This window comes from Pelodiscus sinensis, chromosome 29 (genome assembly GCF_052426305.1).
Source record: "Pelodiscus sinensis isolate ZL-2025 chromosome 29, ASM5242630v1, whole genome shotgun sequence".
NCBI classification, from domain to species: domain Eukaryota; kingdom Metazoa; phylum Chordata; order Testudines; family Trionychidae; genus Pelodiscus; species Pelodiscus sinensis.
In genome coordinates this window covers 4,450,758-4,476,631 of record NC_143080.1, presented here as the reverse complement: position 1 = coordinate 4,476,631, position 25,874 = coordinate 4,450,758, and the positions used below count along the sequence as shown (strand labels likewise).

At 61.1% G+C, this 25,874-nt stretch overlaps 1 protein-coding gene across 2 annotated transcripts in view; it reads right to left on the bottom strand.

The window, feature by feature from the left end:
• Nucleotides 1-25,874, bottom strand: part of ERBB2 (erb-b2 receptor tyrosine kinase 2) — a 52,210-nt gene that overhangs the window by 25,400 nt on the left and 936 nt on the right. For both annotated transcript variants that reach the window (XM_089774082.1, XM_075911526.2), the window contains exons 2-3: nucleotides 2,528-2,679; nucleotides 507-693 (exon numbers count right to left, since the gene is read on the bottom strand). In XM_089774082.1, coding sequence (XP_089630208.1) covers nucleotides 507-693; nucleotides 2,528-2,679 — 339 coding nt within the window. The remainder of the gene's footprint in view (nucleotides 1-506; nucleotides 694-2,527; nucleotides 2,680-25,874) is intronic.

Below are 25,874 nucleotides of genomic sequence, written 5' to 3'. Positions count from 1 at the left end.
AGATACCGGACCACACGGACCATGGATGTGATGCAGGGCAGGAGGGAGATACCGGACCACATGGACCATGGATGTGATGCAGGGCAGGAGGGAGATACCGGACCACATGGACCATGGATGTGATGCAGGGCAGGAGGGAGATACCGGACCACATGGACCATGGATGTGATGCAGGGCAGGAGGGAGATACCGGACCACATGGACCATGGATGTGATGCAGGGCAGGGGGGAGATACCGGACCACACGGACCATGGATGTGATGCAGGGAAGGGGGAGATACCAGACCACATGGGCAATGGGTCTGATCCAGGGCAGGGGGGAGATACCGTGATCCGACATGGCAGGGATACCTGGAAGGAGGCTGGGGAGGGGGGAATCCCTGGTCCAACAGGGTGGAGATATTGCACTAGACAGGTCATTCCTCTGACCTGGCCCAGGGCTCCCGTGACAATCCCCCAGAACCCTGGAGTGCTCCCTGAGATGAGCCGGGGCCCCCCCGCCACACCTGTTAGATGCCTCATGCCCAGCTCCTGCAGCCCCTGCGCCCCGGTGGGGTCGGCGTTGGAGAGGACGGCCAGCGCGTATTTCTCCTCGTAGAGCTGGGTGCCCCGGATGATGCGCAGGTTCTCCAGCCACACGCGGCTCACTTGGTTGTGCGCAATCAGCACGTAGCCCTGGACCTCCTTGATGTCCTGGGGGGCAGAGAGCAGGCTCGGGGGGAGGCCGGGGCAGGGCGAGGTCGGGCGCCCGCCACACGGGGAGGCCCATCAGGCGGAGGCAACAGCCCCGTCAGCGGGAGCAGAACCCACCGCCCCGGGGCTGAACGCGGGAGCCATAAGTGTCTGAGCTCCAGGGGGCCCACGTCTCCGCTCCGGGCCATGAGCCGTGTGTGGCAGAGCCGGGGGCGCCTCAGACATGGCTGGTCTCCTGGGGCCAGAGCCCCCGGGGGGACCCAATGGGCACCTGCCCCCAGGCCTGAGCTCCAGCCAGCCCTGCAAAGCCCCCGTCTTTGGGAGAGCGGGCGCTCCACCCTCCCCAGCCCCACTCCCAGGCTAGGCTGGACAGGTCCCCCCGGACAGGGCGGTTCCAGTTCCTCCCAACCCACCTTGTTCTCTCCGGATCCCCAGCCCCCTTGAGAACCTCCCAGGAGGACAGAGCTGAGAGCCAGCCCAGCGCCTCGGCAGCTGCTTCCCGCTCTCCTGGACAGGGGCGCAGGCCCCGCCCTCAGTAAACAAGGGGGAACCTCGCCACGGGGACTCGGCAGCAGCAGGATTAGAACCCGGGTCCCCGGGAGAAGGGTTCGCCCGCCAAGCTGGAGGGAGGCTTCTTCAGATGCTGCCTTGTGCCTCCTCATAGGCAGGCAAGGGCCTGGTTTCAGATAAGAGTTGACCCCTGGCAAGGGCAGCGGTGGGGAACCTAAGGCCCGAGAGCTGGATGCGGCCCCCGGCTTGTCTGGATCCGGCCCCTGAGGCTCTGGGTTACCCGCACCCAGCTGGTGCTCCAGCCCCTCCACCATCTCCCCGTGGGGCTGGGGCGCAGAAAATCAACTAGCTCGGGCCCCACAGGCTCTGGTGCGGGAGGGGATTGTGGGGAGGGTCTCTCTCCTCAGTCGGGGGCCGAGGGTTGCCAGGGGGTTTAACCAAAAATACCGAACACCCCCCCCCCAAAAAAAAGCCCCGACTGATTTTTCTGTGGGTCAGCAGCCCTGCTCCACCCCAAAAACAGTTCCCCTCCTGGGCAAGGGGAATTGCTCCTTTCGCTCCAATCCCAGGATGCCGCATTTAGAGCTGTAATACCGGTAGGGGACAAAGGACGTGGACAGAACCCAACAGAATCTGGCAGCCCTGAGCATGGGCCGCACATCGAACCCCAGGTAGCCCACCGCTGCCTGACAGAGTCACACCCCAGGCCGGCTGCCCTTTGAGGCTAGGCCTGTGACTAGCAACTGGCCCCCCACCTCCGCTGCCCCGGAACGGCTGGCTTCGTTACCAGGAGTTACCCCAGCCGGGCTAGGGCCAGGACGGGCTGCCCAGAGAGCGAGAGCTCAGCAGGGAGAGGCGGGAGGGAAGGCCGGCTCTTGGAAGGGCCCGGACGGAATTTGTCTCCATGGTGGGCCCTGGAAAACAGCCCCGGCTCAGCCCCGCAGCCCCGTGGGTCGGCGTTCAGGGGAGGAACGAGACTAGGGAGAGATTCTACTCGCCACGGGCTACTAGAAAGCAGCACAACGGGGGAAGCAAGCGGTCCCTGGCCAGAACCAGGATGGAGGGTTCCTCCACCGGCCCCCGCACAGAGCCTGGTCAGGGCTGAGCCCCGAAGACAAGCCAGGCAATAGCGAGAGGCTCTCATGTCCCTGGGCTGAGGCATGGACGGAACAGGCCACGCACGGCCTAAGAGGCAATGGGCGAGGGGCAGGAGAGGCCCGGGCCCGGCAGTGTCAAGACCGGACAGCAGGGGGCGCTGCGTTTGCAAGCCTCCCAGGACGGGCGAAGGGAAGGTGCTGAGTTCAAGTCCCGCCAAGTCGCTCACCTTGAGGAAGGTCGTGTTGGCGTCCGGCCCCAGGTACGTGATCTCCAGGTTGCCCTGCACCACCTGGCAGTCCTGGTAGAGGTGCCGGAGGGCGGCGTAGTGGTTTTCGGGGCTGGAGGGACGCAGCAGCTTCATGTCGGTGCCCGTGCAGACTGCAGGGAGGGTGGGAAGGAAGAGGCGGTGGGTGAGGCTGGGCTCCGGAAGGGGCCAGCAGGGAGGGATCCTACGTGCACAGATGTGTGGGGCCGTTCCGCTCCACCCCAGCAGTGGGCGTTCACCCCAGCCCGCCCCCTGCTCTGCAGGCATCCCCTCCCCCTCCCCCACGCATGGAGCTAGCAGGTTCAGCTCCTGCCTCAGCTAGGGACCCGCTGGGGGCACCAGACAGGCCGCAGGGGCCTGATTGCCATTTGGTGCCAGGCCGAGGGGCTAGAACAGTTTGTAGAGAGCGGGACCTGTGCCCCCTTGCTCCTGGCTGTGCCCCTCGCTGCCTCCCGGCTGGGCTGAGAACAGGCCATGGCTCCAGGCAGGGGGATTCGGACAACGGGAAGGAGGCCAAGGCTGGGGCCGACAGCGGAACCTCCTCCAGGTGTAGGGCTGGCAGCTGGGACCCAGTACGAAACCTAGTTCCTGCACCCATGTGGCCAGATTTGCAGTTCTCATTTTCGGTTCTCATTTAGGCACCCAAAAAAGGGTGGGTTTGCAGAAGGGCTTGCAGAGCTCTGTAGAGAATCTGGCCATTGTCTGGCTCTGTGCCTCAGTTTCCCCGCCTGTAAAATGGGTGCAATGTCCTTCCCGGCTGGTCTAGTTACCTCGTACATTCCTGGGGCAGGGACTCTGTTAGCACAGGCGGTGCAGCACCTGCCACGGCAGCCCCAACCCGCAAAGCCCCCTAGCTACGCAGAAGAGACCCACATGGGACTATCGTGCATCAGGCGCGTCAAGGAACCCCCAGGGCCCTGAACTCAGGTGTCTGCAGGTAAAAGCGCCTGGCGTGTTGTTTTTAACCACTTCTCCGTTGGCTCCAGAAGCCTCCTTTGGTCAGAATCTGCCCAGCTGCTGGCAGGTTCCTTTCATCTATTTCAACGGCTGCCCGTACGCCTCACCGCTGCGGAGGGTTTGTAAATCAGGTGATGGCCCCAAAGCCGCGCAGAAACCCCAAGGGAGAGATTATGACAAAGGCATTTACAAGGCTCCCCAAGCCTCTTTCACTAGCGTTTGCCAGGGCCAGGCCAGGCTTGGAGCAGAGAGCCGAGAAACAGTTGCTTGTGCAGGCTCTAGCACTGGCCCCCTGCCAGGCAGAAAGGAAGGGGCCGATGGGGATCAATACAAGGGAGCATCCGGGGTTTATTTGTACCCATAAGCGATCGAAGCGGCTGCAAAGCAGGCAGGAAGTTGCAGGAGTATTACACACCTGGGGGCAGTTCTGCGTTTGTTACAAACTAGGGCTGTAAGGGGGTAAGCGGTTACCTGGGAAGCAGGGCCAGATGGGGGGGGGGGGAGCTAGCCGGGCACTGCCTGGAGTGCCAACCTTTGGGGGGCGCCTGATAGCAGCTGTAAGGGGCGCCACGTGCTCGGGGGCCGGGCGGCGCCCCTTAGAGCTGCCATCAGGCACCACGCGCCCGGGGTCGGGAGCCGCACGGTGCCCCTTAGAGCTGCCATCAGGCACCACGCGCCCGGGGTCGGGAGCCGCACGGCGCCCCTTAGAGCTGCCATCAGGCACCACGCGCCCGGGGTCGGGAGCCGCACGGCGCCCCTTAGAGCTGCCATCAGGCACCGCGCGCCCGGGGTCGGGAGCCGCACGGTGCCCCTTAGAGCTGCCATCAGGCACCGCGCGCCCGGGGTCGGGAGCCGCACGGTGCCCCTTAGAGCTGCCATCAGGCACCGCGCGCCCGGGGTCGGGAGCCGCACGGTGCCCCTTAGAGCTGCCATCAGGCACCGCGCGCCCGGGGTCGGGAGCCGCACGGTGCCCCTTAGAGCTGCCATCAGGCACCGCGCGCCCGGGGTCGGGAGCCGCACGGTGCCCCTTAGAGCTGCCATCAGGCACCGCGCGCCCGGGGTCGGGAGCCGCACGGTGCCCCTTAGAGCTGCCATCAGGCACCGCGCGCCCGGGGTCGGGAGCCGCACGGCGCCCCTTAGAGCTGCCATCAGGCACCACGCGCCCGGGGTCGGGAGCCGCACGGCGCCCCTTAGAGCTGCCATCAGGCACCACGCGCCCGGGGTCGGGAGCCGCACGGTGCCCCTTAGAGCTGCCATCAGGCACCACGCGCCCGGGGTCGGGAGCCGCACGGCGCCCCTCAGAGCTGCCATCAGGGAGGGAGTTGGCTCTCGAGCTCCGGCACCCAGCCGGCTGTATCCAAGCCAAGCTCTGTGGAACGGGTTGGCCCGTGCAGCCCTCCGCCCCCAGCCCTCTAGAAGCGCCGTGAGTCAGGCGTTAATACCCCCGGGTCACGGACTCGCTCCCCCGGCGCCTCGCGGAAGTGTCGCTTTCCACAGGAAATGCCAGGCACTAAACTAACATCCATTTATCTCGGGGCGGCTTTCAACAGCTTCCTATGGGCTTCCTGTGTGACTTCTCCCCACAACAATGGGGATTAGCCGCGGCCCTGTCAATGAGCAGTGTGTTTGGTCGGCCCCCTCGCTGCCTCTCACCAAGGCCCCTGGAGAGCGGAGGAGCCCCATAGGGGACCCACAGGATGGATGTTTCTTTGTGCCAGGACCTCTTGCCCCCGCCCCCGCCCCTTGTGATCAGCTCACAAAAGGCTCCTGTCAATCAATTAGACAGACGCTGTCAAGACTGGACGCCAGGAAACAGGCCCTCCCAGGTTCTCCAGGGCAGGGGAGGGAACCTGGCTCGCCGGCCCTTCCCAGAGCCAGAAATCCGGCCTCCTCGGCCCCTGCTCCAGCCACGCAGCCCCCTGCCCTGCCCCGGCTGGGATCACTGCGCTCCACTGGGGCCACAGCACCGTGCGGGGAAGTCCCACCGGCGCCTGGGGCTGCGGGGCCCCGTTCCCGTCCCCCGGCGATGCCGCTGGTCCGCTGGCCTTGCCCGTTTGCTCCCGGCCCCCCGCCCGCCTCAGTTTCCCCGGACACGTCACTTGAGCTTTCCCAGGCTGGCGGGTGGGGAGCCCCCGGCGTCTGGGGGGACGTTAACATTCCCAAGGGGGGCATGAGCCTTAGCTCTGCGGAGGGTCACTGAGCACCGAGCACGAGAGGGGTCCCCTAGCGCCTCCCGGGGCACAGGGAGCCGCTCAGCTTAGATCGGGGTGGGGAACCTAAGGCCCAGGGGCCTGACCCGGCCTGCAGCTTGCCTGGATCTGGCCCCCGAGGCATGAGGCTCCCCACGCCCAGCATTGGGTACACGGCACCCGCATCGCCCACACCTCGCTGCTCCTAGCTGGCTCCTGCACCTCCCAGACCCCCATCCCCAGCCTGCTCCTGCACCTCCCAGACCCCCATCCCCAGCCTGCTCCTGCACCTCACAGACCCCCATCCCGCTCCTGCACCTCCCAGACCCCCAGCCTGCTCCTGCACCTCCCAGACCCCCATCCCGCTCCTGCACCTCCCAGACCCCCATCCCCAGCCTGCTCCTGCACCTCCCAGACCCCCAACCCCCATCCCGCTCCTGCACCTCCCAGACCCCCATCCCCAGCCTGCTCCTGCTCCTGCACCTCCCAGACCCGCATCCCGCTCCTGCACCTCCCAGACCCCCATCCCGCTCCTGCACCTCCCAGACCCCCATCCCGCTCCTGCACCTCCCAGACCCCCAGCCTGCTCCTGCACCTCCCAGACCCCCATCCCGCTCCTGCACCTCCCAGACCCCCATCCCGCTCCTGCACCTCCCAGACCCCCAGCCTGCTCCTGCACCTCCCAGACCCCCATCCCGCTCCTGCACCTCCCAGGCCCCCAGCCTGCTCCTGCACCTCCCAGACCCCCAACCCCCATCCCGCTCCTGCACCTCCCAGACCCCCATCCCCAGCCTGCTCCTGCTCCTGCACCTCCCAGACCCCCATCCCGCTCCTGCACCTCCCAGACCCCCATCCCCAGCCTGCTCCTGCTCCTGCACCTCCCAGACCCCCATCCCGCTCCTGCACCTCCCAGACCCCCATCCCCAGCCTGCTCCTGCTCCTGCACCTCCCAGACCCCCATCCCGCTCCTGCACCTCCCAGACCCCCAGCCTGCTCCTGCACCTCCCAGACCCCCAACCCCCATCCCGCTCCTGCACCTCCCAGACCCCCATCCCACTCCTGCACCTCCCAGACCCCCAACCCCCATCCCGCTCCTTCACCTCCCAGACCCCCATCCCACTCCTGCACCTCCCAGACCCCCAACCCCCATCCCGCTCCTTCACCTCCCAGACCCCCAACCCCCATCCCGCTCCTGCACCTCCCAGACCCCCAACCCCCATCCCACTCCTGCACCTCCCAGATCCCCAGCCTGCTCCTGCACCTCCCAGACCCCCATCCCCATCCCGCTCCTGCACTTCCTAGACCCCCATCCCGCTCCTGCACTTCCCAGACCCCCACCCCCAGCCCGCTCCTGCACCTCCCAGACCCCCACCCCCAGCCCGCTCCTGCACCTCCCAGACCCCAACCCCCAGCCCGCTCCTGCACCTCCCCGACCCCCATCCCCCAGCCTGCTCCTGCACCTCCCAGACCCCCATCTCCCATCCCGCTCCTGCACCTCCCAGACCCCCAACCCCAGCCTGCTCCTGCTCCTGCACCTCCCAGACCCCCATCCCGCTCCTGCACCTCCCAGACCCCCATCCCCAGCCTGCTCCTGCTCCTGCACCTCCCAGACCCCCATCCCGCTCCTGCACCTCCCAGACCCCCAGCCTGCTCCTGCACCTCCCAGACCCCCAACCCCCATCCCGCTCCTGCACCTCCCAGACCCCCATCCCACTCCTGCACCTCCCAGACCCCCAACCCCCATCCCGCTCCTTCACCTCCCAGACCCCCATCCCACTCCTGCACCTCCCAGACCCCCAACCCCCATCCCGCTCCTTCACCTCCCAGACCCCCAACCCCCATCCCGCTCCTGCACCTCCCAGACCCCCAACCCCCATCCCACTCCTGCACCTCCCAGATCCCCAGCCTGCTCCTGCACCTCCCAGACCCCCATCCCCATCCCGCTCCTGCACTTCCTAGACCCCCATCCCGCTCCTGCACTTCCCAGACCCCCACCCCCAGCCCGCTCCTGCACCTCCCAGACCCCCACCCCCAGCCCGCTCCTGCACCTCCCAGACCCCAACCCCCAGCCCGCTCCTGCACCTCCCAGACCCCCAACCCCAGCCTGCTCCTGCACCTCCCAGACCCCCATCTCCCAGCCTGCTCCTGCACCTCCCAGACCCCCATCTCCCATCCCGCTCCTGCACCTCCCAGACCCCCAACCCCAGTCTGCTCCTGCACCTCCCAGACCCCCATCCCCTATCCCGGTCCTGCACCTCCCAGACCCCCACCCCACTCCTGCACCTCCCAGACCCCCAACCCCCATCTCGCTCCTGCACCTCCCAGACCCCCACCCCACTCCTGCACCTCCCAGACCCCCATCTCCCATCCCGCTCCTGCACCTCCCAGACCCCCAACCCCAGCCTGCTCCTGCTCCTGCACCTCCCAGACCCCCATCCCGCTCCTGCACCTCCCAGACCCCCATCCCCAGCCTGCTCCTGCTCCTGCACCTCCCAGACCCCCATCCCGCTCCTGCACCTCCCAGACCCCCAGCCTGCTCCTGCACCTCCCAGACCCCCAACCCCCATCCCGCTCCTGCACCTCCCAGACCCCCATCCCACTCCTGCACCTCCCAGACCCCCAACCCCCATCCCGCTCCTTCACCTCCCAGACCCCCATCCCACTCCTGCACCTCCCAGACCCCCAACCCCCATCCCGCTCCTTCACCTCCCAGACCCCCAACCCCCATCCCGCTCCTGCACCTCCCAGACCCCCAACCCCCATCCCACTCCTGCACCTCCCAGATCCCCAGCCTGCTCCTGCACCTCCCAGACCCCCATCCCCATCCCGCTCCTGCACTTCCTAGACCCCCATCCCGCTCCTGCACTTCCCAGACCCCCACCCCCAGCCCGCTCCTGCACCTCCCAGACCCCCACCCCCAGCCCGCTCCTGCACCTCCCAGACCCCAACCCCCAGCCCGCTCCTGCACCTCCCAGACCCCCAACCCCAGCCTGCTCCTGCACCTCCCAGACCCCCATCTCCCAGCCTGCTCCTGCACCTCCCAGACCCCCATCTCCCATCCCGCTCCTGCACCTCCCAGACCCCCAACCCCAGTCTGCTCCTGCACCTCCCAGACCCCCATCCCCTATCCCGGTCCTGCACCTCCCAGACCCCCACCCCACTCCTGCACCTCCCAGACCCCCAACCCCCATCTCGCTCCTGCACCTCCCAGACCCCTAGCCTGCTCCTGCACTCCCCTCCTGCCCAGACCTCCCTCACCCCCACTTTGCTCCTGCACCCGTGTCCAGCTCAGCCCCCTCAGCCCCAGCCCACTTCCCGGCAGCCCTCTCCCACGCACTGAACCTCTCATTTCTGGCCACCCCAGAGCCTGGAGGGGGTCCACAAAATCTACTAGCCCAAGCCCCCCTAGGTTGTGATGTGTGGACCCCGAGTGATTTTTTTTGTGGGTCAGTGGCCTCTGAGCCAAAGAAGGTTCCTCCCCATCTCTCCCCCACCCCCCAAGAGCGCCCATTCCCCAGCTCGTGCCATGCCCCGTTTCTATGCCTTCGCTGCCCTCGCGGTTGGTGTTACCGCCCAGCTGGGTGGCGCCGCACAATTGGGAGCCCTCAATTGCAGCTCAGGGCTCGGCACACCGGCTGGCCTGGCAGCTCAGCCCTCTACACCGTGCTTCCCAACATCCCAGCTGCCCGAAACTAGACCACCCTGATTCCCACGGCCAGCTGGGGGTGGCCCCTTGCACGGCTGCCGGCTGGGTGCCAGCCAGGTCTCCAAGGGCTCGGGCATTACGTAACCCTCCGCTGGCTTCCGCCTCTGCAGTGGGGCGAGGGTGGAGCTGGCTGGGGCTGGGGCTTGGCTCAGGAGTCGGCCGGGTGAGAGGAGAAACAAACAATCGCACAAACCCACACAGCTGCTGCACCTCCCTCGGGCTTCCACGCCACACCAGCAGGTGGGGCAAAGCAGGTGCTGGCATCCGAATGTAAACGGCCCCTTCCACGCCGGAGCACGTTCCTGTCCCTCCTCCAGGCTTTTCCCAAATGGGACCCACTTTCCACTCCTGCAGGATGGCATTGTCTGGGGAAGATCGCAGGAAGGGACGGGAGAGGACTCCCCCCTCCAAAACCAGCCCATCTGCTTGCTTGGAAGCGCCGGCTTCGGGGCGAAGCAGGCTCCAGAAAAGCCCCGGATAGGAACCCAGCACCTCGACCTTGTGCCCCGGCCAGATCTGCACCGCAAAGCGGGATACAAGCACAGTGCTGCCGCGGAACAGTCCCTTCAGGCCTCTGCAGAGCCCGGCAGACTCGATTTCGTGGAGTCCGGCCAAGGGCAGGAACCTTTGAACGGGACGCCCTGGCTCTACGGAGGGCGCTGGCGAGACCCCAGGCACACGGGGATCCGGACTCACCAGTGTGCAAATCTCTTCTCTGCTCAGCAACGTCTCAGAAGCACGAGTCTCCCAGATGGCGGGAGGGGGGGGGATCAGTCACTCTCGGAACAAGTTACAAGCCCATGAAAACCAGCTTGGGGTTCAGACTGGTCCACCTAGTGGGGCGTGATGTAGTGGGGGGGCTGTCAGGCTCCGTCGACGGAGCCATGTAGTCTAGACGTACCCCTTATGTCCACATCACATCCGTGCTGTGCTGTATCCCGGAGAAGCAATAAACCCTCTGTGTTCGACTGGCTGGCGGAGTCTCATCTTTGCTGCTACGGGGGTGCAAGATCGGGGGGATCCCCAACACGCCGTCACATGGGGTAACAGCTCAACCGAGATCAGGGCCCTGCCGCGCCCCCAAGAGCTCACACCGGCTAGGGAGGGAATGAAACAACCCACTCAGATGCCAGGCACCCCGCTGTGGGGGGAGGGGTTTTGGAGCGGAACTAGATAGCTCGCTCCTCTCTCTAGAACCAAAACTCCCGCCCCATATGGGAGAAATGGGGATCCGCATACAGGCGCCAGCCAAGCCTCTGGCTCACAGCTCCTGGACTATTTTTCACTCTTCTTCCGGGAGCTGCAGATCAGCGTAACACAACTTGTCGGCTGCGGGGATCCGGTGTGGGACCTCCGGATCCGAGCCTCCGCCCGCCCGCCCAGTCCCCGCCAGCACGAGACAGCCCGGCACCGCCTGGGCGCGGCTTACGCCTCTACAGACATACGCCGCATTGGCCTGGGCAGACGCCCATAGAGCGTTCTCCACCTGCAACCCTGACCACATGCCGTGGAGACAAGCCCCCTCAGGCTGACACTGCCTCTCACAGGAGTTGTCCCCACCTCCCCAGCTCTGTCCCTGTTGGCCCCCCAGGCTTTGTCTATACCAGGTTCGGGGGCCAGGCTCAGCATTGAAGAGCCAGCCCCCAAGCCACCCACCCGCAGGGCGGGGGCACCCAAAATCTATGAGCCAGGGCCCCCCTAGGCTCTGGCGTGTGAGGGGAATGTGGGGAGGGTCTTTCTTCCGCTCAGTCGGGGGCATCATGCTTTGCTTCGCACTTGTGTGCGGCCCCCAACCGATTTTCCTCCGGGGCAGCAGCTCCCGACCCCGCACCGATTCCCCGCCCCCCGTCTATACCCTCAAACCGACATGCGGCCGCAGCAGGAGCGCGGGGAGAAAGAACTCTCCCCGGCCAGCACTCACACTGGAGCACGCCGCTCCCTCACAGCCCTGCAGCGCCGCAAAGTGCCAGGGCAGACTTAGCCCCAGCGTCCACCCAGCAAACAAACACCCCGTGATCCAAGGCCTCATTTGCCTGACTGGCTGTCGGGAAGGGAAGAATCCCTTGCGCTGGGTGTCGTCTCCTCCCACCGCCCCGCCCGGCAGAGACACCCAGGGAAAGCAAGGCCGGGATCCGCCAGCGTGGCTCAGATAAGCACTCTTGGCGGGAATCCGACTCTGCCGAGCTCCTGACAAGCAATTAGAGCATGGGTTCCCAAACTGGGGGGGGCATGCCCTCCTGGGGGGGCATGAAGAAATTCCAGGGGGGGGCGAGGCAACCCAGCACCCCCCCCCCCCACGTTGTGCTGCTATTTTTTGGTTTTGCTCAACAAGTTTTGCTGCTATTGGGGGGGGGGGAGCATGAGGGTTTCTCAAAAATCAAAAAGGGGGCGTGATGCCGAAAAGTTTGGGAACCGCTGCATTAGAGCCACACCGAGGTCTGGCGGGAGGTGGATAATCCAGGGTGGGGCTCACATGCGGATGGAGACTCCTGTGTGCGCCGGAGCCCGGACAGAGCCCCCGGCTTCCCCCGGAATTGAGATGCGTTGGGAGAACGTTGCGTTCGCGCCCCACCTGTCTCCAAGCCTGTGCCACTGAAATACTGAGGGGCAGGAGAGTGTTGCCTGATAAGAGCCAAAACCAGGGCAGGATCTTCCAAAGGGAATAATAGAAACACAGAACAGTAGAACTGGAAGGGACCTCGAGAGGTCATCGAGTCCAGCCCCCCGCCCTCATGGCAGGACCAAGCACTGTCTAGAGTACACCATCCCTGACAGGTGTCTGTCTAACCTGCTGTTAAATGTCTCCAGTGATGGGGATTCCACAACCTCCCCAGGCAATTTATTCCAGTGTTTAACCACCCTGACAGGCAGGAAGTTTTTCCTAATGTCCAACCTCAACCTCCCTTGCTGCAGTTCAAGCCCATTGCTTCTTGTTCTATCCACAGAGGCCAAGGAGAACAATTTTTCTCCCTCCTCCTTGTAACACCTTTTAGGTACTTGAAAACTGCTCTCATGTCCCCTCTCGGTCTTCTCTTTTCTAAACTAAACAAACCCGATTCTTTCAATCTTCCCTCATAGCTCATGTTCTCTAGACCTTTAACCATTCTTGTTGCTCTTCTCTGGACTTTCTCCACATCTTTCTTGAAATGCGGTGCCCAGAACTGGACACAATCCTCCAACTGAGGCCTAATCAGCACAGAATACATAAGATTGATCCTGCCCCGTCTCCCTCGGGATTTTGCAGACACGAGTTTGGAGGAGCATCCCAACATTGAACCATTTATCAGAACTTCAGGAGACGCTTTCTCCCTCTGCCCTCACCGTGCCCCTGTTCGTCATCCTCAGAGGGAGGAGGTTGGCCGGGGACTGGTTCCTAAGCCCCTATCGCTCCATCCCACACACGTGCAGCTACCTGGGTGCACACTGATGTAACCTGAATCCTGTTGCTGCAAAGGAGCCGGCGGCCAGAGTTCTGCTGAAAAGCCAACGCTCCGTTGCAACAGCGGCACTTTCGACGAGGAGCATGTGATCCAGTGGGAAGCTACGGCGGGGCAGGCTTCCCCCTGGAAGCGCACGGAGGGAAAGCTATGCATGGCGGGGCATTGGTGTTTGGGGCAGGAGGGTGGGAGGTGGCAGGGCAGGACACAGCATCCCAGGGATGTTATATTTGCATCAAGTCTCAGAGGGGTAGCCGTGTTAGCCTGGATCTGCAAAAGCGACAAGGAGTCCTGTGGCACCTGATAGACTAACAGATGTATTGCAGTGGGTCACGTGCATCTGACAAAGCAGATCTTTGCCCACGAAAGCTTATGCTCCAATACATCCGTTAGTCTAAAAGGTGCCACAGGACTCCTTGTCATATTTGCATCAGTCCATCTTCACTCCTCCCCCCCCCCCACACACACACACCAGGCATGAAGCAGTTAACCCCGAGTCCCGTCCGACTGCAGTTCCTGAAATCAGAGACCTGGATTTTGCAACCCAAGCCGAGCCGGCAAACGCTGATTTTAAAAAGCCAGGCAGATCCGGACCGGAAGGGCAGGCAGGGTCTCCATTTCTAATCCCATCCGCAGAGGGACACCCACAGGCCCAGAGATCCCAGAAATACTCCCGCTGACGGCTCTCAAATCCCCGTGTCAATAGCTGCCCAGCAAGGGGCTGGGGGAGTTGGAGAGATGCAGGATTTTCTGCCAGAGTCCAAGCGGGGGGATAAAAAAGGCTCAATTGTTAAGAGAGTGGGTGGTCAGAGCACCCCCCCCACCCCCGACAAACAAAACGAGTAACCCTTGCGTCTCCAAGGAATGGCCGTGGCAGAGATGGGCCCAACCCGTAAGGATCAGACTCCCAAAGCGCTGTGTGTTCTGGTTTGGTCGCTACAGTGAACAGAGCATGCGCATTGGCTTTTAACACCCCCTCCCACCCTGTAGCCCTACCTCGGCAGAGGTTGTACTAATCCCTGGGGAAGGAAGGGGGGCTGAGCTAGAAGACGAAAGAGTCTAATCTCTCGCACCAGCATACAAAATGAGGGGAAGCCTCATGGGCAAGTCACTCAGCCGCCTTGTGCCTCTGTTTCCCCATCCATACAATGGGGATAATAGCACAGCCTTGCCTCAGGGGGTGCGTGGAATCCTAGAATACTAGGACTGGAAGGGACCTCGAGGGGTCATCAAGTCCAGTCCCCTGCCCTCGTGGCAGGACCAAACACTGTCTAGACCATCCCTGATAGACATGTATCTAACCTACTCTTAAATATCTCCAGAGATGGAGATTCCACAACCTCCCTGGGCTTAAATGGGTGGTGGGTTTTGCGAGAGGGGGATGTTCGCCCCATAGGAATTCAAACTCGTTGCACTGAGCTCAGCAAACAACTGTTAGGCTGCTAACGGGCTCGCCCCAGCACCTCTATCTCTGCGCCTGCCTCAGTAGCCCTGTGTCAGTCTGGTTCTTGGGGCTGGCGGCAGGGAAGACAGGGAGGCTGACGGGCTTTCTAACGTCACGTCCCGCTCTGATTACTAGCTAACCCTCTCCTGGCATTTATCCGGAGGTAAAACGTTCCCCTCCAGACGGGGCTGCGGCCCAGGAAGGGCCCCGCTGTGGGCGCAGGTTTAAGGGGTGCTGCACACCGAGGCCAATATTTTAAGCTATCCAGAGGACCAGTTAGGGAGGGAAACAGAGACGAGTCCTTATCCCTCCCTAAAACCCCACCATGCCGGGATGCTCTGGGGACAGGGAGGCCTCCTTGTACTCCCTTTCTGCCCAAGCCACTGGTGCCTGGGGAAGCCCAGAGTGTGTAACCGGGCTGAGTCACAGAGGTGACCTTCTGCTGAGCTGTGGCCATAGGACCCCCATCTGCCTTGGGCAGATTCGCAGAGTTTAAACCCAGAAGGGCCCATTCTGACCAGCTACCCTGTCTTCCTGCATAGCACGGCCCAGCAACCTGGCCCCAGGAATTCCTGCCTCCTGCTGGAGGTGAGCGAGAGCACGGCCAATTCTTTACAAGGCGAGTCCCTGGACTGGGGGAGACATGGGGCCTGGTGGCTCAGAGGCATGAGGACGCCCAGCTGAGGCCGTCGCTATTGCAGATGCCTTGCAGAGCATAAGATTCTGCATCGCTCGTCTGCACCAAGGCTCCGCATCACCCACCTCCCCCAAGGCTCTACATCATCCGCCTCCCCCATGGCTCCGCCTGCCCCTCCTCCAAGGCTCTGCCTCCCCCGCAGCTCTGGGTCACCCATCTCCCCCAAGGCTCCATCTCCCCTGCCTCCCCCAAGGCTCCAGGTCACCCATCTCCCCCAAAGCTCCGTGTCAACCCCTCCCATAAGGCTCCGCATCACCTGCCTCTCCCAACGCTCCACCTCACTTGCCTTCCCCAAGGCTCTGCATCGCCTGTCTCCCCCAATGCTCCAGGTCAACCCCTCCCCCAATGCTCTGCGTCACCCCCTCCCCCAAGGCTCTGCATCGCCTGTCTCCCCCAAGGCTCCGGGTCACCCCCTCCCGCAAGGCTCTGCGTCACCCGTCTGCCCTGATTGCTGGGGGCAGGGGATCACCCCTGGGCTGTTGCCGGTTTTGACAGAACCGCTTTTTCAGGTCGGGTGTGTTTAAAAAGGCAACCGGCTGACGCAAGGAGGTTGAGCCACGCGTCCCCTCCCCGACACACCTCTGCCTCGCCTGCCCTGACGCAACCTTCTCCCCGCCCAGCCCCCTGCAGCTGCTGCAGCTGTCCGCTCGCCCAGGGGGCCACGCCACGGCTGCTCACCAGGCCCGGGCTGGGCCCCCAACCTCTACAACTGATCCAAACTAAGCTGGGGTAAAAGCGGAGCCCCAGCATCGCACACACTGGCCAGGTGACTCCTTAAGCGATGGGCCAGGGCCAGCATGGCCCAAGCACCCAGACGATAAGGCACCAGAGCCTCGGAGTCACGTCCAGTGGGAGCCCTGGGCAGCGGGACGGTTTCCTGGACCCATCTGTCCTGCTGGGCCACACAATGCACAAGCAGAGGCCACCCGTCCACTCCCAGTGTGCTGGCCAACGTGGCGCCCATCCCTAGAGCAAGAGGCAAACACCCTGCGTTGCGGGGCTGCAGAGAGACAGACACGTCCCCAAGGCGGGCTGGGGGAACGGGGCTCAGCTGGGTGGGTGCCGAGAGGAGGGTGCAGAGGTAAAAGTCCTCTGGAGGGAAACGCGTCTCCCCCGGGGGATGCAGCAGAGCAAATGGCTGGCTATCCCGGGGGACGGCAAAAGGCACCCCCGCGCCATTCCTCCTGGTCTTCTCCCGCCTGCCTCTCCCACTAGGCAGCCCTGCTCCGGACATCTCGTCCCTTGCATTCAGGCCGCCGTGGGGCCTCTACCGGGGACAATGGCCCGCCAGGGCCTGTAATAAAGTCGGCTCCCCGCGGCCAGGCATTCTCGGCATGGCCGGAGCCGGTCTCCTAGCAACGGGCCGCGGTAGGCCTCAGGCCTGCCTGGCCCTGCTGAATGGGAGGCCTGGCTCAGGCAGAAGAAAATGAACAGCACCTCCGAGGCAACCCTGCAAACAGCCCGGGCCATTTCCAGCCACGGGGAGGTGGTGCCCACGGGCCTCCGCAGCGAGCCGGCTGGGAACCGACCACCCCCAGGCTCCGCTGCCCCTCTGTTATCCAGCAGCTCTGTCCCCCGGGGGCAGATTTGCAGCCAGTCAGAGCCCCCCCCCCCCCCATGTATCGTTGTGAGGAGACGAGTCTCTCCCACGTCTTCCCCCCCCGGCTCTGATAAGCGGGACTGGCGGCTTTGCTCTGGTATAATGGACACGTGCCTGATTCCCCAAGAGAGTGTCTAGGCTGGAAAATGCAGGGGATCCGAGAGGGGCAGCCGTGAGGGAGAGGGAGGGGGGCTTCTGGCTCCTCTCCGTCTACATGTCGGCGTGGGAGGGTCACAGGGGCTCTGGCAGGGATTCGAGCGGGTGAGCAAAGAGCCCAGGGAAGGCGCTTTGCTCGCCGTGGGCAGGCTAGCAGAGAAGCCAGAGAATGGAGCAGGGGTGCCTGGCCATGCACGAACTGTGACTTCAGCCCCCCCGGATAGAAAAGCGAGCGACAGAGACTAGACCGCCCAAGGCTGATCCTTTCCCTTCAGTCAGCTCAGCGGGTATCCCCTGCCCTCCCCCAGCGCTTTCCACCAGCTGGGGAATCGCGTCCCCAAGACGAATCGCTGGGGAATTTTATATTCGTGTGCCTTTGCCTGGCAGCTGAACATCTCACGGCCATGTGCACCCGCACACACTTACTCCACACTCCCAGAAACCAGGCCTATGAGCCCCCATTTTAACTAATTTAACATATGCGCAGCAAGTGCTGAATAATAAAGTCATACCCATTTGGCAGGTAGGGAAACTGAGGCACGGCATAAGGGTCTCACCCAAGATTACATATCAGGTGAGGGGTGAGGGGAGAACCGGGCTAGTACTCAGGAGCTCGGATACACCTCCTCCCCCCTGCTGTAACCACTAGGAAACTCTTCCCTCTCTCAGAGCTGGAAACAGAACCCAGGAGTCCTGACTCACCCCACTCCCCACCCTTGCCTCCTAGTTGGTAGGCTTGTTTAATTCGGCTGTTTTCCCGGATCCAGAATTATAGGGAAAAATTGGAGGGGGAGCAAATGTAACCTACGCGCCCACTGGGTGTGGTTCCCTGGCTCTTGGGGGCCGCATACAGCGAAAATGAGTTTGCTCTACAGCTGTAGCTGCGAGCCAGCTGGCTTTTAGCTCAAGCTGTAGGCAGAGGCTCCTGCACTAAGATCCCAAGGTTCCAGGTTCAGGTTCGCCTGTCGCTGTTACACAAACATTTCTCTGCCAGCGGTGGGGGTGGGGAGGAGGGAAAGGGGCCGCAGCTTTTGAGGTTCGCTCTGTGTCCCCTCAAGTCCCTGACAGCAGAAGCAAACTGCCCTGCCATGCGCCCGGAGAGCGTTTGGCCCCGTGACCCTGCAGCAGACGCTCGCTGGCTGCGCGCCAGCGATCACGGGAGCCGGGATTCCATTTGTCGGATTCCTGAAAAGCTCAGGCTCTGCGACGGGGGGAGCAGGGAGAAGGGATTTGGCCTGGGCTAGGAAGCTTGCAGGCTTGGGGCTGTCAACCCAGGGTGGAACTAACAAATCGGGACCCTGCGAGAGGCCATTTTGCCTCCTTTACCCTCCCTCACACACCGGCTGTGACTTCAGGGACAGGTTCTTCCAGCTCCAACAGTCCTGCCTCCCGCGGCAGGAATTTCCCAACCCTCCCCTGCCTCCGGCCGGTGGGCCGGGAGAGCAAACAGATGCCCCCCCAGCCGCCTGACTGACAGCGCGCCGTGGGCCAAGCAGCTGCCCCGCAGCGGCAGGCCTCGTGTGGACAGCCGGCCGAGTCCGGCAGCCTCCCGGCTGCGCTGGGTCCCAGGCCTGGCCCAGGCAGCCACCTCCTGCGAAGAGGGCTGCAAAGGTTTGCATGACATGGCATTAGACCCAGCCTGGGGCGTGGGGGGGCCTGTCCAGCTCCCAGGCTCAACGGTCACCCTCAGCTGCTGTTTTCGCCTTCGCCTGGTCCTCGCCTTCTTCTCTGCCCCTTCCTCCTGCCCACCCCGGCGCCTCTCCTCTGGCCACGGGGTCGCTGCCATGGCCTCCGGCCTGCCAGGGTGCAGCTGCTCACGGCCCCTGGCCCTGCTCCGGGGCAGTGCCGGCCCCAGCGGGAGCATCAGCTGGACCCTAGGACTCATCTCAGGCCACAGCTGAGCCAAAGGGTGTCCCTCTAGCCCAGTGGTTCCCAACCGGGATCCGGGGGGCCCCTGGGAAGCTGCGAACAGGTTTCAGGGGGGCTGCCAAGCAGGGCCAGTATTAGATTCGCCGAGGCCCAGGGTAGAAAGCTGAAGCCTCACAGCCAGCGGGGCCAGCAGCCGAGGGGGAAGGTGTGGGGGGGGGGAGGGAGCCTCTCTCTATGTTCCTGGAATGGGCGGAGCCCTGTGCAGAAGGGGCGGAGCCCTGTGCAGAAGGGGCGGAGCCCTGTGCAGAAGGGGAGGAGCCGAGGGCAGCCAGCTTTTGGAGCACAGCGCTGGGCCCTTCCCCTGCAGCTCTCGGAGCCGGATGGAGCGGCGTTCCCAAGACAACTCAAAGGGAGCCAAGGCTCCGGCCGCTGCAAGGCCAGGCGCTCCAGGCCCTGTTGAAACACTAGGCCCCTGTGCCGGTTGCCCCCTTTGGCCCCCGCGTCGACAGGCTGTTTACAGCACGAGGCTGAAACCCAGGGCCCTGAGCCCGGGCCCCCAGGTCTGAAGCCAAAGCCTGCGCAATGTAGCTTCGTGGGGGTCCCCGGGGCCCCAGGCATTGCCCTGCTTGCTACCCCCTAACGTGGCACAGCTGGGCCCCGTGGAGGGCCTCAGCAAGAAAAAGGCTGCGAACTCCTGCTCCAGCCCTCCCCGTGGCGGCTGGGGGCCACGTGCTGCGGAGCAGCCGTCGCAAGCGGCCCAGACTCGGGGCAGGCTGGGAGCCCTGGCAGCAAACGCACCTCGCTACTCGCCTCTCCAGCCCCCTTCTCTGGGGGAAGCCAGCTGGGCTGGTTGGAGGGCAGCACGGCCTCCCCGTTTCCTCTCCCCCCATTCCTTACCCAGAGTAGCCCCTGCCCCTCCCCACTGGCTGCACTTCCCACGGTGCAGAAAGCAGGGCTCTGGAAAACTGAGTTAACATTTAACAGCTGCTGCTAGGACTCAGGAGGGGTCCCCCGCGCGGGAGATCCCAGCTGTGGCAGGAGTTTCTAGGACACCTTCGGAACCAGCTGGGCCCCGGAGATCAGCAGAGAGAAATCCCCCCGAAGCTGGGGAGATAAAGAAGGGAAGAGACTAATTAACACCAGGATCCGTCCTCGTGATCTTCCTGGCTCTGCCCTGCCCCGCACCAGCTCAGGGGCTCCCCAGTTTACCGACCCCCCGACTCAGTGCCCTGAAGGCAGCACATGGTGGGAATCCCTTTTGGATTTGGAAGCTTCTCCCCTTCCAGCAGCATGAAGGCGCGTGCTGTTTGCGAGAGGATCACGGACGCCCACCCAACGAACCTGGGGAACTGAGCCGACCGGATTCACGCGCAGGCCCAGGGAATAGATCAGAACTGACTGCATCACGCTTCATGCGGGCAGGGGAACCGTTCGGGGCGGCGGGTGGGGGAGAGAATCCATCTTCCATAGAAGGCAAGAACAAGCAACAACAAGCGATCAGCCAAAGTTCAAGGTCTCAATCCACCTGCTGATCAAGAGATTCGCGTCCTGGCATTCAGGAGAACAATAACCCGGGGCAGCGGGGACAGGGCTTTCTGAAGGGCAAAAGTCAGGAGGGGCCAGCGCCTGCAGCCAGGGCCAGATTTTCACCAGGATGCAGAGGGAGCTACCAGCCTTTCATGAACACCTGACCGTCGGGGCCCGAGTTCATGTGCCAGTGGAGGCTTCTCAGCGCTGGATTTGGAAGCCCAGTTACAATTCAATAGACTCAGGCTTCCAAAATCTGGCTTCGTAGCCTCACTCTTCTCTTCCCTCCCCCCCTCCCCCCCTGGTCTGCTTACTCTGCCTTTTGGAAGAGGGTCCGTGCAAGGGTGACCAGATGTCCTGATTTTATGAGGACAGCCCTGATATGCGGGGCTTTGTCTTACATAGGAACCTATTACCCCACGCCTCCTGTCCTGATTTTTCACACTTGCTATCTGGGCACCCGAGGCCACGGGAGGGGAGGGGAGGCTGGTCGGGGGACGCTGGCAGTGTAGCCTCTGGCTCTAACTTGACAGCCTGTCTTTTCGAAGTTGTGGTATATGCTCCTAGCGAATGAGACGGGGCAGCTTTTCTCTCCCTATGGCCCCAAATCAACCAATAGCACAGCCACACGGGGCCCCTTTTTGTAAAAAGGGGACTCTATGTATCTGCCGAGATGACCCCCCTCACAATCTTTAATGCATTTATGCTGACACAGCCACGGAAGGCAAGAAAGTTATCCCCCGTGTACAGATGGGGAAACTGAGGCAAGGAGCAGTGAAGTGACTTGCCCAGGGTTAGCCAAGGTGTAGTGGCAGAGTGGGGAATTGAACCTGTTTCCTGGCTTGCCACCTAACCACTGGGCTCATCCTACCTCTACAGCCATTTGCTAACCAGGGTCAGTGTTCAAAGGAAGGAAGCATTGCCAAAGGAAAAGTCAGGGGGCACTGGGTAGGGATGTAAAATTTCGATTATTTGGCTAATTGACTAATGGATGCAATTGACAATTTGATTAGTCGATTCGGCGCCTCTGCCTTTGAAGTGTAGCAACAGCCTCAGGGCAGTTGCTACCCCTCAAAGGCGAAAGCGCTGCAGGGTGCATGGGGCCAGCAGTCCCCTGCACCACGGTTCCCTGTAAGCTGAGCGCTTGGGCAGACACCGAAGAGAGATTCAAATGCTGCCCAGCTGATGAGCAGAGTGCCCATAGCCAGTAGCCTGTGTTTCTACTGGTGGTGCGCACTCGCACATACTTCGGCGCACAGAACAAAATGTATTCCGCACAGGGAACGGAAAAAATTATGAGGAACACTGCTCCGCACCCACTGCTCCCGGCATTGGCAGCCTCAGCCAAGCACTAAGCAGGGGGCAGAGCCAGAACTCCCCCTCGGAGAGTGCCTCCCATCTACCCAGCCTGAGATGCAACTTCCTTGAGACGGCCCCGAGCTGAGACCCATCCACCCATTACAGGAGATGGTCCCTTTCCCAGCCTCCTCCGCGGCTACCTCCTGGTTTTCCAAGCTGGCCTGAGGGCAGTGGTGAAGATTAGCAGGGGCAGGGACAGTCTCCCTGTCCCCAGCTGTGTGCTGTGCCCCTGGCAATGAATCTCAAGGGAGCCGGGTGCCAAAGGAGGAGGGGTGGGGGCAAAGGAATGTGAGGCCGCCCAGCAAGGTTAGTCAATGATCAATCATTAAAGGCTTCCTCATGCAGTCAGTGCTGGACACTTGGCCTGGGGGGCTAAGGGCCTCTTGTTAATACTGATTTGCAATGCCCTGAGCGCACAGGACCTGTTAAAAAACCTGGGAGACAGAAGGCCTCTGTTTCACCACAGAGCAGGGCCGCAGTGCGGAGAACTCCCTCTCCCTACACACATGCCTCCTCCGAACGCTCAGGCCTGACCTGGAGGGACCGGCGTCCAGCAGGGTGGGGAGTCCAGCTGACACTCCCTGTGAACACGGGCTCCAAGTGGTGCAAACACTTTGCCGCCGCAAACTGGACAAAGGCGCCACAAACACATCCCACGTTTGCTACTGAAAAAGCCCCTCCCACTGGAACAGCCCCTCACCAGGACCGAAAGCCTGTAGAGCCTCCTCGCCAGCCGGCGGAGATTCCGGTCTGATTTCGATGCCTGCCTCAGTTTACCTGCTTGATAGTATCTTCCCTGACTGCATGGTGTTAAGTAGGAGGAAGCGAAACAGAACCATGATGGAGATAAGGTCTCTCCAGAGAGAATACCCAAGGGTCCTTCAGGCAGCAATGGTGGGGACAGGCAAAATGGGCAGCTGTGCCTGACTGCGGTGAGGCTAGCTGGTTTATTTTTCCAGGCTCACGCCTAGGATCAATAGGAAAGACCCCCCCCAGCCTAGAGCAGTAGGGTGGTGAGTGGCCCACAGCAGCCGCTGGAGGAGAGATGCGCGGCGCGGATGCTGTGGGGAACTGTCTGTCTCTCCCAGGACTGAGTGCAACTTTCCCAAACACTGCAAAGACAGAACCAAGGGCAGGGCAGGTTGGTGCCTTGTTACTTTCACCCGTTTCTCTCCCCTGGGGAGTAATTAATAGCACTGTGGTTTGATACGGCTGCAGACATTGGGTAGTTACACAGCTCCTGAGAAAGAAGCCGAGCCCTGCTATAGGAGCCACAGGGGTGCTCTCACCCACGGACCCAGGAGCAGAAGTTTCGGGAGGACTGCCAACTTCCCCAACCGGACGGGCCAGGCACCACTGGCAACATGCCAGCAGCTCAGGGCTCCGCCTCGACTGAAACGAGATTATCGCTAGAAGGGGGCGCTCCCGAGAACCGTGACAGAGGGGGACGAAGCAGAGCACATGCCTGACCCACGACATCAGACCTTCCATTGGGGATTGTGTGTCACCCAGGGCTATGCTGGGTCCTGATCTCAGTCCAGGTCAGTAGGTGCTATTATGTATCACCTGCGTTAAAATAACAACCTCCATTTTTTTTTAAAAAAAAGCTACTCAAGGTCTGGAGAGAGCGACTTGAAGAGACGACGCTACTGGCAAAGATTCCGAACGGAGCACTCCATTAGGCAGCAGAAGGGCAGCTTAAGGATGAGTGTGGACGCTCCATTTCTACTGATACTTAAAACCGGAGGACTGCACAAACACTGAGAATAGAGCCAGGGTGTAACCCTGAACCCGCTGGGAGCGTGCAATTTAGCAGGCCTTATCCCATTGCTAACCTGGACAACTCCAGAGCCTGGCTGGTATGTGGGAGATAGTTAAGTGAGTTAGATTTTTAGAAGCGCTGATTTCGGAATCATGCTCAAAACAGCCTCAATCAGACATAAGAATGGCCAGACTGGGTCAGACCAAAGGTCCATCTAGCTCAGTGTCCTGTCTGCCGACAGTGGCCAATACCAGATGCCCCAGAGGGAAGGATCACAACAGGGAATCCTCACGTGATCCCTCTCCTGTCATTTATCTCCAGAGAAACAGAGGCTAGGGACACCATTCCTACCCATCCTGGCTAACAGCCAGTAATGGACCTAACCTTCATGAATCTATGTAGCTCTATTTTGAACCATGTTAAAGTTCTAGCTTTCACCGCATCCTCTGGCAGGGAGTTCCACAGGTTGACTATGCACTGAGTGAAGAAAAAAGACAACACACTCAGATTCACATCAGCATCAAGCAGCACATAAACCTCACAGTCACCCTTTGTGTAAACAGATTGCCAGACCTTGTGCCCGAAATGTTATCAGCCTCAGATTCTTGTAGTGCCCAAAGTAATTCCACCGTAACCAACAGTGACTTTGTAACCCATGGGATTGAGTTGTGACGGGTGCCAGTCCGGCAAACATTTGATGTGTGGAACCTGGCCTGCATGAATCATCCAACTGAAGTTACTGGGAAGGCAGATGTCTGCCCAGTCATGCATGGGTTCATGTGCTTGCAGATTTGGAGCATGCACACCTGTAAAGTCCACCTCCCCCTCAAACGAGGACATAGGAGCGGAAAATCCCCAGTGATTCTTTTTAATGCCAGAGGTGTTATCAATATGCTAGATGATTTCATGGAGGTTAGGTCCATAAAAGGCTATTAGCCAGGGGATAGAAATGGTGTCCCTGGCCTCTGTTTGTCAGAGGCTGGAGATGGATGGCACAAGACAAATCACTTGATCGTTGTCTTCGGTCCACCCCCTCCGGAGTACCTGGTGCTGGCCACTGTCGGTAGACAAGCTCTGGGGCTAGATGGACCTTTGGTCTGACCCAGTACGGCCATTCTTATGTTCTTATGTTCTTATGTATTTTGGAATCCATCTGCCTTGATGTCCCCATCCCCGGGAACGGGTTCCCTCTCTCCTGGACATTAGGGAAAACAGTCATTGAAACTTTTTTCCCCCCGGATATTCCAATCCCGACAAACACAAAGCATCTTATTGGCATCTCACCTGGAACAGGTGATTCAGAATTCAGTGCCCACTTTCTGTTACGATCGCATCAGCTTCACAGGATTGGGCATGCATGTGGGACGCCCAGATACACACACAAGCACACAGGAAAACCCAAGCAGGGCACCAAACTTGGCAGGTGACGCTCTTTCAGAACTAACGTCCCACTGTGGCAATAAGGGGCAGGTTTTGGCTGACGTATCAGCTGAAATCCTTTAAGATCCTGAGGGATTATCTCATCTCAGGAGGGAGGAGGGAGTTAGCTCGACTGTCCTACCCAATTCCAAACTGAGTAGATACATTTTGCCGCTCTACATCCCCTTCACTCCTGCAGATTCAACTGAAGGAGTTTTCCCCTTCACTTTGTCCCTCAAACTGTTGGATAGTGTTGTTCTGTAGTATTAGGCAGCTAACACTGCCCACCTCCCCCGACACCAATAGGACCTTGTGAGTGAAGTTACTCCTGTATATGTAAAGTCTCTGACGGGCTGCAGGATGAGCGGTCCTCGATAAGATACTGTTATCTGAGAACTTTTCACTAAATATGGTGTATTGATGGGTATAAAGTAAACGTGCCAAATTTGCAAGTCCTAGTCCTACTTCCGCTAAGACATCAGAAAACAAACACTAAGTAAAGATTTAGGTTTCTGCTATGGATTATGTATCTACATCCAACATACTGGGCAACTCCCTTGGGCATCAGTAGCTAGAATTTCCTGTGTAAACCATGAGTGCTAACGAACTACAAAATGTAACTGGCCAATAACACTCGGCCCCACCGTATTTGACTACAGTAAACAGCTTGACACTCATCAACAGCAGACAAGATGGATGAGGTGGGAACATTTTCAATAAACAACTTGCCTTCAGCATAAAGCAACGAGGCTAAAATCTTTCTGGCCTTACCTACTTCCTTGTCATAAATACTGAAACATGCAAAATAAGCATTTACCTGTGACCCGCCCCCTCACCACAACTGACTGGAGTCCTCCCCTCTGCAATTTGTAATATAAACTCCTTTCCAGGCTATTACATTTGTGGGTGAGATAGAAAACAATTGGCCGGGTAAACTATTCCTGGGAACAGGATTCATCTGGAGAGGATGGGATTTCCCACCCAAAGCAAAATACGATTAAAACGGAAAAAAATGCACCTTGTTTCGTTTATCCAAACACCTTTGAAAGTGCTAAGTCTGACCCAGGCCTCTGCCATTGTACAGAACCATGGGAGGAGTGACTCTAGGCAGTGCCTAGCCACACAGCTCTCTAGATCCCAGCCTGCACCTTTAGGGTCTGCAGGAGATTGTCATTTTCCTAGTAAG